Source organism: Bos grunniens, chromosome X, assembly GCF_055505025.1.
Source record: "Bos grunniens cultivar Pamir isolate PY7600 chromosome X, Bosgru_T2T1.0, whole genome shotgun sequence".
Lineage (NCBI taxonomy): Eukaryota > Metazoa > Chordata > Mammalia > Artiodactyla > Bovidae > Bos > Bos grunniens.
This window is the reverse complement of record NC_141194.1, coordinates 45959597-45974012: the sequence shown is the minus strand read 5'-3', so window position 1 is coordinate 45974012 and position 14416 is coordinate 45959597. Positions and strand designations below refer to the sequence as shown.

At 39.8% G+C, this 14416-nt stretch overlaps 1 protein-coding gene across 20 annotated transcripts in view; it reads left to right on the top strand.

Moving 5' to 3' along the window:
• Window positions 1-14416, top strand: part of ARHGEF9 (Cdc42 guanine nucleotide exchange factor 9) — a 555038-nt gene that overhangs the window by 246114 nt on the left and 294508 nt on the right. The window contains exon 5 of one of the 20 annotated variants that reach the window (XM_086390076.1): window positions 11174-11702. The exons of the other annotated variants lie outside the window; for them this stretch is intronic. Within the exon in view, the coding sequence (XP_086246202.1) occupies window positions 11174-11569 (396 nt within the window). The 3' untranslated portion in view covers window positions 11570-11702. Of the gene's footprint in view, window positions 1-11173; window positions 11703-14416 lie in introns of those variants that run through there. 20 annotated transcript variants of the gene reach the window in all.

Below are 14416 nucleotides of genomic sequence, written 5' to 3'. Positions count from 1 at the left end.
ATGCTGTCCTCCCACTCCCCTGGCAGTTACTGATATACTTTTGATCTCTATAATTTTGCCAGAAGTTTTGAACCTGTGATAATTAATTTGTCCTCAAAAAGTTGTGAGGACAGTAATGATCCCTATTCTGAATCTTGCAGGGAACTGAAATGATTTTTTCTAAGTCACTCATTGTATTTGTTTATTCATTAATTTCTTCATTCAGAAGACAGACTATGTGCCAGGAACTGAGCTGGGTGCTTGGATACAGAATTTAAAAGACAAGTATGCTCTCAAGGAATCCATGGTCTAATTAGGAGAGAACAATAAACCAGTGAGGAATCAGATCAGTGGGATACATCCTAAGAAAAAAACGATCAAGCCCAAGTTTGTAAAAGAAGTGCTTCACTGTTTGAAAAAGTCAAGGAAACAGATTAGATCCTGAATCCCAGAGGAGGTGTTCTTTGAAAAATGATCAGAAGTTCTGAAAATGGTGTGTGTGTTTGGAGTGGGTGGTGAGAGGTATGGGATTGTTGTGAAGACAACAATCAGCACGTCATGCATGGGAAACTGTAAGATGGATGGATGGGGAGGTGGACATCCTGGAAAATTTAAAAAGAGTCCTAAAAGGCAGGAGTACTAGTGGGCTTGATAATAACCATGACATCAAGTTGGCAACTTTTAGGGAGTGCCAGAGTGACAATTATCTTCTGAAACCCTGGGGTATTGGGGCTTTCAAGACTGGAGTTGGACAAAAGTTCAGTGTTGAGAACAGATTTCCTTGCTCCGAATGCAAAGATATATTATCTCAGGACCTGGAGGATCCTGCAAGTTGCCATTTGCATTTTACCAAGAGCACAAGATCAGTAGAGGCTATATTCTTCTCAGCCCACTTTGGCTACATACTCAATATTATGGGAGCTTCAGTTTGTGGGAAACTCAGAGCTGGGAGTGATGTGTATGTCATGAAATTGTTATGCTGCCAGCATTGCTGTAGCTGACTATGAACTTTAGAGACTGGTGAACCTCACTCTACCAGAAGCTAAAATATTTCTTGAAGGAAAAGCTTTCCTCAGAAATTGGGCTCTGGAGTCAGACAGGTAGGGATTTCCATCTCCATCCTGGCTTGGATAAGGACCTGAGAGGGTTTTTTCCCCTCCTGATACAAACCAATTCTGAAGAGACCAGCAAACAGAAGAAGCTAAAACAGAGGGAACCTCCTTGGAAGTGAAAGGTGCAATAGATTAAAACCCTGTAGTTAGTACCAACTACATAGGATGGGGCCTATAGATCTTGAGAAATATAAGCCGGATCAAGGAACTATCCAAAAATGAACTGACCCCACACTTCCCACAACAACACCAGAGAAAGTCCGAGATGTATTTTTACTATTGTTTTGATCTATTTCAACTATCCAGAAAGTGTTGAACTATTTTTGATGAACTTGTTTCCTACACTGTGGCTACATGGCCACTCTAGGCAGCCTAGCCAGTAGAACAGAACCAATACATAAATGTATTTAATCACGTACATAAAGAGATTTGTTATGAGGAATTGGTTCATATAATTGTGGAGGCTAGAAAATCCAATCTACAGACTGCACCAAGTGGGCTGAAAACTCAAGGGAAGTCAATATTCCATTTAGAAGGAGGAAGAACTGAAGTTCCAGTTAAAATCTAAAGGCAGTGCACTGGGAAATACTCTTTTGCTTGGGGGCTTCTATCTAGGCCTTTAACTGATTAGAAGAGGCCCACACATATTATAGAGGGAAATCTAATTTACTGATTAAAAAGTTAATCTAGTGAAAACATTCAGGAAGAAACATTCACACAAACCTACTTAAAACAAAATGAGAAGGAAATAGTCATGATAATTATGGTCCTCATTCCTATAACTGGTCACATAGTCATAGCTAGTATTCATAACCACATTCTTCCACTGTCCATTCAGTATTCCCTTTACTCTCAACAAGCACCTCAGCTGGCTGTAGTTCTTTGCCTGACAGAGTGACCCAAACCTTCATTTCTGAAAAGTCCAGGTCATTAGCAGTCCTACGTGGCTTGGGTTGTCATAGTTTTCCACTGACTTTAATCACTGGCATGGTAATAGTAAAAGATGCCATAAGGGATCTCATGTATTCCAGACATGCTCTTCCTTACTTCCATTGTGAAGTAACAGTCCAATTCCTCCTTGATAGTCAGGCATGATCACCCCAACCAGCACAGTAAATCCCATATTTGCCAATTGATTTAGAGACAAAATTTTGAGGACCTAAGTAGAAGTCCTATATGTGTGCTATGAAATCCCAGATGAGTTACATCTGACTAGTGGTAGAGGGGGCAGAAGAGAATCATGTAAAATTTCATGGACTGCTCACTTTTGAGCTGGGCTTTTAAGGACCCTCTAGAAATTCAGTGCTGACTTAAACCAAGGATATCCTCAAAGGGAAGATACAAGGCCTTTGAATGAGAAACTGCTATGTGCTCTGCCCTAGCCAAAGCATGTAAAACACATGCTTAGTTAAACTGGGAAATCAGAGAAGGTGGAACTCAAGTTACTTTCTTACCTGAAGCCAGTGTTCTACACTCTGTCCTTTCTCCATCTCTCACAGTGTTCTCTTTATTTCTTAATTTTTATTTTTAATTAATTAATTTTAATTAGCATACCAAGGAAACATTTCATGCAAAGGCAGGCTCAATAAAGCACAGAAATGGTATGGACCTAACAGAAGCTGGAGATATTAAGAAGAGGTCGCAAGAATACACAGAAGAACTTTTCAAAAAAGATCTTCAAAACCCAGATAATCATAATGGTGTGATCACTAACACTCACCTAGAGCCAGATATCCTGGAGTGTGAAGTCAAGTGGGCATTAGAAAGCATCACTATGAACAAAGCTAGTGGAGGTGATGGAATTCCAGTTGAGCTATTTCACATCCAGAAAGATGATGCTGTGAAAGTGCTGCACTCAATATGCCAGCAAATTTGGAAAACTCAGCAGTGGCCACAGGACTGGAAAAGGTCAGTTTTCATTCCAATCCCAAAGAAAGGCAATGCCAAAGAATGCTCAAACTACCACACAATTGCACTCATCTCACACACTAGTAAAGTAATGCTTAAAATTCTCCAAGCCAGACTTCAGCAATACATGAACCATGAACTTCCAGATGTTCAAGCTGGTTTTAGAAAAGGCAGAGGACCAGAGATCAAATTGCCAACATATGCTTGATCATGGAAAAAGCAAGAGAGTTCCAGAAAAACATCTATTTCTGCATTATTGACTATGCCAAGGCCTTTGACTGTGTGGATCACAATAAACTGTGAAAAATTCTGAAAGAGATGGGAAAAGCATACCATCTGAACTGTCTCTTGAGAAACCTGTATGCAGGTCAGGAAACAACAGTTAGAACTGGACATGGAACAACAGACTGGTTCCAAAAAGGAAAAGGGGTACATCAAGGCTGTATTGGAGAAGGCAATGGCACCCCACTCCAGTACTCTTGCCTGGAAAATCCCATGGGCAGAGGAGCCTGGTAGGCTGCAGTCCATGCGGCCGCTAAGAGTCGGTCACGACTGAGCGGCTTCACTTTCATTTTTCACTTTCATGCATTGGAGAAAGAAATGGCAACCCACTCCAGTGTTCTTGCCTGGAGAATCCCAGGGACGGGGGAGCCTGGTGGGCTGCCGTCTATGGGTCACACAGAGTTGGACACGACTGAAGTGACTTAGCAGCAGCAGTAGCAGCAAGGCTCTATATTGTCACCCTGCTTATTTAACTTATATGCAGAGTACATCATGAGAAACGCTGGGCTGGAGGAAGCACAAGCTGGAATCAAGATTGCCAGGAGAAATATCAATAACCTCAGAGATGCAGATGACACCACCCTTATGGCAGAAAGTGAAGGGGAACTAAAGAGCCTCTTGATGAAAGTGAAAGAGGAGAGTGAAAAAGTTGGCTTAGAGCTCAACATTCAGAAAACTAAGATCATGGCATCTGGTCCCATCACTTCATGGCAGATAGATGAGGAAACAGTGGAAACAGTGGCTGACTTTTTTTGCGGGGCTCCAAAACCATTGCAGATGGTGACCGCAGCCACAAAATTAAAAGATGCTTACTCCTTGGAAGAAAAATTATGACCAACCTAGACTGCATATTAAAAAGCAGAGACATTACTTTGCCAACAAAGATTTGTCTAGTCAAGGCTATGGTTTTTCTAGTGGTCATGTATGGATGTGAGAGTTGAACTATAAAAAAACCTGAGTGCCAAAGAATTGATGCTTTTTAACTGTGGTACGGAGAAGACATCCCTTGGACTGCAAGGAGATCCAACCAGTCCATCCTAAAGGAGATCAGTCCTGGGTGTTCATTGGAAGGACTGATGTTGAAGCTGAAACTTCATTAATTTGGCCACCTGATGTGAAGAGTTGATTCATTTTAAAGACCCTGATACTGGAAAAGATTGAGGGCAGGAGAAGGGAATGACAGAGAATGAGATGGTTGGATGCCATCACCAACTCAATGGACATGGATTTGGGTGGGCTCAGAAAGTTGGTGATGGACAGGGAGGCCTGGTGAGCTGCAGTTCATGGGGTCGCAAAGAGTTGGACACGACTGAGTGACTGAAGTGAGGCAATTACTTTACAATATTGTAGTGGTTTTGGCCCTACATTGACATGAATCAGCCATGAGTGCACATGTGTTCCACATCCAGAAGCCCCCTCCCACCTCCCTCCCCATCCCATCCCTTAGGGTCATTCCAGTGCACCAGCCCCGAGCACCCTGTCTCATGCATCGAACCTGGACCACCGATCCACTTCACATGTGATAATATACACTTTTCAATGCTACCCTCTCAAATCATCCCACCCTTGCCTTCTCCCACAGAGTCCAAAGGATTGTTATTTACATCTGTTTTTCCTTTGCTGTCTCACATATAGTGTCATCATTACCATCTTTCTAAATTTCATATATATGCATTAATACACTGTATTGGTGTTTTTCTTTCTGATATACTTCACTCTGTATAATAGGCTCCAATTTCATCCACCTCATTAGAACTGATTCAAATGCATTCTTTTTAATCGCAGAGCAATATTCCAATGTGTATATGAAATATACAGCTTTCTTATCACAAAGCTTTCTTATCCATTCATCTGCCGATGGACATCTAGGTTGCTTCCATGTCCTGCCTATTGTAAACAGTGCTGCTATGAACATTGGGGTACACATGTCTCTTTCAATTCTGGTTTCCTCAGTGTGTTCCCAGTATTGGGGTTTCTGGGTCGTATGGCAGTTCTATTTCCAGTTTTTAAAGGAATCTCTGCACTGTTCTCCATAGTGGCTGTACTAGTTTGCATTCACACCAACAGTGTAAGAGGGTTCCCTTTTCTCCACACCCTCTCCAGCATTTATTGCTTGTAGACTTTTGGATAGCAGCCATTCTGACTGGCGTGAAATGGTACCTCATTGTGGCTTTGATTTGCATTTCTCTAATAATGAATGACGTTGAGCATCTTTTCATGTGTTTGTTACTCTTTTGTATGTCTTCTTTGGAGAAATGTCTTTTTAGTTCTTTGGCCCATTTTTTGATTGGGTAGTTTATTTTCCGGAATTGAGCTGCAGGAGCTGCTTGTATATTTTTGAGGTTAATTCTTTGTCAGTTGCTTCATTTGCTATTATTTTCTTCCATTCTGAAGGCTGTCTTTTTATCTTGCTTGCAGTTTCTTTTGTTGTGCAAAAGCTTTTAATTTGCTGGAAGAGTTCAGATTACAGTTTCGATTTCCGTGCTTGTGATGGGTTTGTTATGATTTTCTATTTCTTCCTGGTTCAGTTTTGGAAAGTTATACTTTTCTAAGAATTTGTTCATTTCTTCCCAGTTTTCTATTTTATTGGCATATGGTTGCTGATAGTAGTTTCTTATGATCCTTTGTATTTCTGTGTTGTCTGTTGTGATTTCTCCATTTTCATTTCTAATTTTGTTGATTTGATTCTTCTCCCTTTTTTTATTGATGAATCTGGCTAATGGTTTGTCTATTTATTTACCTTCTCAAAGAACCAGCTTTTAGTTTTGTTATTTTTTTTTTTGCTAAGGTCTCCTTTGTTTCTTTTTCATTCATTTCTGCCCTAATCTTTATGATTTCTTTCTTTCTACTAATCCTAGGGTTATATATTTCTTCTTTTTCTAATTGTTTTAGGTTTAGAGTTAGGTTATTTATTTAATTTTTCTCCTGTTTCATGAGGTAAGCTTGTATTGCTATTAACCTTCCCCTTAGCACTGCTTTTACCGAGTCCCATAGGTTTTCAGTTGTTGTGTTTTCATTTTCATCCATTTCTATGCATATTTTGATTTCTTTTTTAATTTCTTCTGTGATTTGTTGGTTATTCAGAAGCATGTTGTTTAGCATCCATATATTTGTATTTTTAATATTTTTTTTCCTGTAGTTGACATCTAATCTTACCACACTGTGATCAGAAAAGATGCTTGGAATGATTTCATTTATTTGAATTTACCAAGATGAGATTTATGGCCTAGGATGTAATCTATCCTAGAAATGTTCTGTGCACACTTGAGAAAAAATTGAAATTCATTGTTTTGAGGTGAAATGTCCTGTAGATATCAATTAGGTCTAACTGGTCTATTGTATCATTTAAAGTTTGTGTTTCCTTGTTAATTTTCTGTTTAGTTGATCTATCCATAGGTGTGAGTGGGGTATTAAATGAAATTCATTGTTTTGAGGTGAAATGTCCTGTAGATATCAATTATTTATTTATTCTGTTATTTCTTGGTTATTCAGCAGTGTGTTGTTCAGCCTCCATATGTTGGGATTTTTAATAGTTTTTCTCCTGTAATTGAGATCTAATCTTACTGCATTGTGGTCAGAAAAGATGCTTGGAATGATTTCTATTTTTTTGAATTTACCAAGGTTAGATTTATGGCCCAGGATGTGATCTATCCTGGAGAAGGTTCCGTGTGCACTTGAGAAAAGTGTGAAATTCCTTGTTTTGGGATGAAATGTCCTATAGATATCAATTAGGTCTAACTGGTCTATTGTATCATTTAAAGTTTGTGTTTCCTTGTTAATTTTCTGTTTAGTTGATCTATCCATAGGTGTGAGTGGGGTATTAAAGTCTCCCACTATTATTACGTTACTGTTAATTTCTCATCTCATACTTGTTAGCATTACATATTGTGGTGCTCCTATGATGGGTACATATATATTTATAATTGCTATATATTCTTCTTGGATTGACCCTTTTATCATTATGTAGTATTCTTCTTTTTCTCTTTTCATGGCCTTCATTCAAAGTCTATTTTATCTGATATGAATATTGCTACTTCTGCTTTCTTTTGGTCTCCATTTGCATGAAATATCTTTTTACAGCCCTTCATTTTCAGTCTGTATGTGTCCCTTGTTTTGAGGTGGGTCTCTTGTAGACAGCATATATAGGGGTCTTGTTTTTGTATCCATTCAGCCAGCCTTTGTCTTTTGGTTGGGGCATTCAACCCAATTACATTTAAGGTAATTATTGATAAGTACGATCCCGTTACCAATTACGTTGTTGTTTTGAGTTCGAGTTTATACACCTTTCCTGTGTTTCCTGTGCAGAGAAGATCCTTTAGGATTTGTTGGAGAACTGGTTTGGTGGTGCTGAATTCTCTCAGCTTTTGCTTGCCTGTAAAGCTTTTGATTTCTACCTCACATTTGAATGAAATCCTTTCTGGGTACAGTAATCTGGGTTACAGGTTTTTCTCTTTCATCACTTTAAGTATGTCCAGCCATTCCCTTCTGGCCTGAAGAGTTTCTATTGAAAGATCAGCTGTTATTCTTATGGGAATGCCCTTGTGTGTTATTTGTTGCTTTTCCCTTGCTGCTTTTAATATTTGTTCTTTGTGTTTGATCTTCATTAATTTGATTAAAATGTGTCTTGGGGTGTTTCACCTTGGGTTTATCCTGTTTGGGACTCTCTGGGTTTCTTGAACTTGGGTGATTACTTCCTTCCCCATTTTAGGGAAGTTTTCAACCATTACCTCCTCAAGTATTTTCTCATGGTCTTTCTTTTTGTCTTTTTCTTCTTCTGGGACTCCTATGATTTGAATGTTGGGGCGTTTAACATTGTTCCAAAGGTCTCTGAGATTGTCCTCAGTTCTTTTAATTCGTTTTTATTTTTTCCTCTCTGTTTCATTTATTTCTACCATTCTATCTTCTACCTCACTTTATCCTATCTTCTACCTCTGTTATTCTACTCTTGGTTTCCTCCAGAGTGTTTTTGATCTCATTTATTGCATTATTCATTATATAGTAACTGTTTTTTATTTCTTCTAGGTCCTCGTTAAACCTTTCTTGCATCTTCTCAATCCTTGTCTCCAGGCTATTTATCTGTAACTCCATTTTGTTTTCAAGACTTTGGATCATTTTCACTATCATTTTTCGGAATTCTTTATCAGGTAGATCCCCTATCTCTTCCTCTTTTGTTTGGTATGGTGGGCATTTATCCTGTTCCTTTACCTGCTGGGTATTTCTCTGCCTCTTCATCTTGTTTATATTGCTGTGTTTGGGGTGACCTTTCCAAATTCTGGGCTTCCCTGGTGGCTCAGAGATTAAAGCATCTGCCTGGAATGCGGGAGACCTGGGTTCAATCCCTGGGTTGGGAAGATCCCCTGGGGAAGGAAATGGCAACCCACTCCAGTACTCTTGCCTGGAGAATCCCATGGAGGGAGGAGCCTGGTAGGCTACAGTCCATGAGGTTGCAAAGAGTTGGACACGACTGAGTGACTTCACTTTCACTGTCCATATTCTGGCAGTTTGTGGAGTTCTCTTTATTGTGGAGTTTCCTCCCTGTGGGTAGGGTTGTGTGGGTGGGTTGTCAGGATTTCCTGGTTAGGGAAGCTTGTGTCAGTGTTTGGTGGGTGGAGCTGGATTTCTTCTCTCTGGAGTGCAATGAGGTGTCTAGTAATGAGTTATGAGATGTCAGTGGGTTTGGAGTAACTTTGGGCAGCCTGCATATTGAAGCTCAGGGCTATGTTCCTGTGTTGCTGGAGAATTTGCCTGGTATGTCTTGCTCTGGAGCTTGTTGGCCCTTGGGTGGAGCTTGGTTTCAGTATAGGTATGGAGGCTTTTGGGTGGGCTCTTGTCAATTAACATTCCATGGAGTCAGGAGTTCCCTGGTATTCTCAGGATTTGGACTTAACCCTCCTGCCTCTGGTTTTCAGTCTTATTCTTACAGTAGCCTCAAGACCTCTCCATCTATACAGCATCAATGATAAAACATCTAGGTTAAAGATGCAAAGTTTCTCCACAGTGAGGGACACCCAGAGAGGTTCACAGAATTACATAGAGAAGAGAAGAGGGACTAAGGGACAGAGGTGACCAGGAGCAGAAGTGGGGGAGTCAAAAGGGGAGAGAGCCATCTAGCTAGTAATGAATTCCCTATATGCTCTCCACAGCCTGGAACACCCAAAAAGGTTCACAGAGTTACATAGAGAAGAGAAGAGGGAGGAGGGAGATAGAGGTGACCAGTAGGAGAAGAGGGGGAGTCAAAAGGAGAGATGCAGATCTAGTCAGTGATCATTTCCCTAAGTGTTCTCCACAGCCCAGAATATCCAAAGAGATTCAGAGTTGGGTACAGAAGAGAAGGGGGAAGGAGGCGATAGAGGTGACCTGGGGGAGAAAAAGGAGAGTCAAAAAGGGGAGAGGGCAATCAAGCCGGTAATCACACTCCTAAGTAAAAATGGGTACTGAAAATTAGATTCATAAAGGTACAAAATTGATAACAAAGACTAAAAGGCGAAGATTAAAAATCTAGTGTAGAGGTCAGATCTTCAAAAATACAATATTAAAAAAATCACAGAAATTATAAAAAGTATATATGAAATTTGCTTTAAACATAGGGTCTTTTTTTTTTGCAAGGTAATAGTGGGTTATAAAAATGAAAATTAAAAGAGTAATAAAGGACTTAAAATTAAAAATTTTAAAAATGATAATAGTAAAATATATCTAGGAATTTCTCTGGAGCTGTTGCAGACACTGTGGGGTCAGTTCAGTTTCAGATCGTTCCTTGTTCCAGCTTATACTTCTTTTTGATGTCTGTAGGCCCCTTCTAATGTACTTGGTGCTAGCTACAGGATTTAACCTGTTGCACCTGTCACTTCCCAAGCAGTTCCCTCTGTTCATTTTGGCCTCTTCTGTTTGCAAGTCTCTTCAGTGTATAATTTCCACTCTGGCACAAGGGGGTGGAGATGGTCACTTATTTAGGCTCACTTTTTCAGTTGTGCTGTGGGGAGGAAGGAACACTGCAAACAAATATCACTGGCATGTGTGGGGAGTGCTCGCAGTGTCTGGGCCACACTGGGTTTGCCCCCACTCATGGCATGTGTGCTTTCGTGGTCTACACTGCTCAAGCTCCAGGTTGCTCTGCAGGGGAACTGTCTAAAGTGCAGCACACCAGGCTTTCCTGTTCTTCACCATCTCCCAGAGTTTGTTCTAACTCATGTCCACTGAGTCAGTGATGCCATCCAACCATCTCACCCCCTTCTCCTCCTGCCTTCAATCTTTCCCAGTATCAGTCTTTTCCAATGAGTTAGATCTTTGCATCAGGTGGCCAAAGTATTGGAACTTTGGCTTCACTGTCAATCCTTCCAATGAATATTCATGGCTGATTTACTTTAATATTGATTGGTTTGATCACCTTGCTTTCCAAGGAACTCTCAAGAGTCTTCTCCAGCACCGTAGTTCAAAAGCATCATTTTTATGGCTCTCAGCCTTGTTTATGATCCAACTCTCACATCCACACATGACTACCGGAAAAACCATAGCTTGACTATATGGACCATTGTTGGCAAAGTGATGTCTCTGTTTTTCAAAATACTGTCTAGGTTTGTCATAGCTTTTCTCCCAAGGAGCAAGTGTCTTTTAATTTCATGTATACAGTCACTACACACAGTGAATTTGGAGGCCATGAAAATAAAGTTTGTCATTGCTTCCATTTTTTCCCCATCTATTTGCCATAAAGTGATGGGACAGGGTGCAATGATTTTCATTTTTTGAATGTTGAATTTTAAGCCACGTTTTTCACTCTCCTCTTTCATCTTCCTCAATGGGGCTCTTTAGTTAGTTCCTCTTCACTTTCTGCATTAAGGTGATGTCATCTGCTTATCTTAAGTTACTGATATTTTTCCTGGCAATCTTGATTACAGCTTGTGATTCATCCAGTCTGGTATTTCACATCATGTGCTTTTCAACTGTGGTGTTGGGGAAGACTCTCGAGAATCCCTTGGACTGCAAGGAGATCCAACCAGTCCATTTTAAAGGAGATCAGCCCTGGGATTTCTTTGGAAGGAATGATGCTAAAGCTGAAACTCCAGTACTTTGGCCACTTCATGCAAAGAGTTGACCCATTGGAAAAGACTCTGATGCTGGGAGGGATTGAGGGCAGGAGGAAAAGGGGACAACAGAGGATGAGATGGCTGGATGGCATCACTGACTCGATGGACGTGAGTTTGAGTGAACTCTGGGAGATGGTAATGAACAGGGAGGCTTGGCGTGCTGCAATTCATGAGGTCGCAAAGAGTCGGACACGACTAAGCAACTGAACTGAACTCTGCCTATAAGTTAAATAAGCAAAGTAATGATATAAAGCTTTCACATATTCCTTTCCCAATTTGAAACCAGTCCATTGTTCCATGTCCAGTTCTAACTGTTGTTTCTTGCCCTACATACAGATTTCTCAGGATGCAGGTAAGGTGGTCTGGTATTTCCATCTCTTTAAGAATTTTCCAGTTTGTTGTGATTCACAACAAAGTCATAAACTAAAGTCAAAGACTTTAGTGTAGTAATGTAGCAGATGCTTTTCTGGAATTCCCTTGCTTTTTCTGTGATCAAATGGATGTTGATAAATTGATCTCTGGTTCTTCTGTCTTTTCTAAATACAGCTTCTACATCTGAAATTTCTCAGATCAGATACTGTTGAAGTCTAGCTTGAAGGATGTTGAGCATTACCTTGCTAGCATGTGAAATGAGAACAATTGTGTTTGAACATTTTTTGCCATTGCCCTTCTTTGTCATTGGAATGAAAACTGTCCTTTTCCAGTCCTGTGGCCACTGCTGATTTTTCCAAATTTGCTGGCATATTGAGTGTGGCACTTTCACAGCGTCATCTTTTAGGATTTGAAATAGCTCAGCTGGAATTCCACCACCTCCACTAGCTTTGTTGGTAGTAATGCTTCCTAATGCCCACTTGACTTCAGACTGCAAGATGTCTGGCTCTATGTGAGTGACCACACCATTGTGGCTATCCAGGTCATTAAGACCTTTTTTGTACAACTTTTCCATGTATTCTTGCCACCTCGTTTAATACCTTCTGCTCCTGGACCTTAAATGTGAATGGACTAAATATTCCAACCAAAAGACATAGAGTGGCTGAGTGGATACCAAAACAAGACAGATATATATGCTCTCTACAAGAAACCAACTTCAGACCTAGGGACATATATAGACTGAAAGTGGGAGCATGAAAAAACATAGTCCATGCAATGGAAATCAAAAGAAAGCTGGAGTAGAAATAGTCACATCAGAAAAAATGGACTTTGTAATAAAGACTGTTGCAAGAGATAAGGAAGGACATTAGATAATGATCAAGGGATAAATCTGAGAAGATAAAACAGTTGTGAATATTTATGTACCCAACACTGGAGAAGGCAATGGCAACCCACTCCAGTAATCTTGCCTGGAAAATCCCATGGACAGAGGAGCCTGGTAGGCTGCAGTCCATGGGGTTGCTAAGAGTCGGCCATGACTGAGCAACTTCACTTTCACTTTTCACTTTTCACTTTCATGCATTGGAGAAGGAAATGGCAACCCACTCCAGTATTCTTGCCTGGAGAATCCCAGGGACAGAGGAGCCTAGTGGGCTCCTGTCTATGGGGTTGCACAGAGTCAGACACAACTGAAGCAACTTAGCAGCAGCAGCAGCATGTACCCAACACAGAAGCATCGTGATACTTAAGACAAATGCTAACTGGCATAAGAGGGGAAATCAATGGTAATACCATAATAGTGGGGCTTTAACACCCTGACTTCCCTGGTGGTTCAGATGGTAAAAACGTCTGCTTACAATGAAGGAGACCCGGGTTTGATCCCTGGGCTGGGAAGATCCCCTGGAGAAAGAAATGGCAACCCACTCCAGTATTCTTGTCTGGAAAATCCCATAGAAAGAGGAGCCTTGTAGGCTACAGTCCATGGGGTCACAAAGAGTTGGACATGACTGAGCGACTTCACTTTCATTTTAACACCCCACTTACTCCAGTGCATAGACCGTCCAGACAAAGAATTTAAAAAACAAAAGCCTTAGATGACACATTATACTAGATATAATTAATTTATATTTAGAAGACATCCCAAATGAAAGCAGCAAAATGTACTTTCTTCTCAAATGCACTAGGAACATTCTCCAGGATAGATCTTATCTCAGATCAGAAATCAAGCCTCTGTAAATTTAAGAAAATTGAAATCATATTAAGCATTTTTCCAACCACGAATTTTAAAATCAATTATAGGAAAAGCTGTAAAAAACCCAAACACATGGAGGCTAAACAGTATGCTACTAAATAACCAATGGATCATTGAAGAAATCAAAGATGAAATTTTAAAATATCTAGAAATAAATGACAATGAAAACATGGTGACCCCAAACCTACGAAATGCAGCAAAAGTAACTCTACGAGGGAAATTTATAGCAATACAATCTCATCTCAAGAAAGGAGAAAAATCTCAAATAAACAACCTAACTTGACACCTAAATCAACTAGAGAGAAAAGAACAAACAAAACCCAAACTAGTTGAAGAAAAGAAATCATAAAGATCAGAGCAGAAGTAAATGAAATAAAAATGAAGAAAACAATAGCAAAGATCAATGAAACTAATAGTTCTTTGAGAAAAACAAAGCTAAAAAAACTTTAGCCAGACTCATCATGAGAAAAAAGGAGAGGACCAAATCAGTAAAATTAGAAATGAGGAAGGTATGTTACAACTGTCACAGCACAAATACAAAGGATCATAAGAGAATACTACAAGCAACTATATGCCAATAAAATGGCCAACTAGGAAAAAAATGGACAAATTCTTAAAAAGATACTATCTTCCAATACTGAACCAGAAGAAAAAAAAATGTGAACAGACCAATCACAATTAATGAAACTGAAACTGATTAATAATTTTCCAACAAACATAAGTCCACTACCAGATGGCTTCACAGGCAAATTCTATCAAACATTTAGAGAAGAGCTAATACATATCCTTCTCAAACTCTTCCAAAAATTAGTAGACAAAGGACCACTCCCAAACTGATTTTATGAGGGTATCGTCACCCTGACACCAAAGCCAGGCAAAGATACCACACCAAAAAAAGTTACAGGCCAATATCACTAATAAATATAAATGCA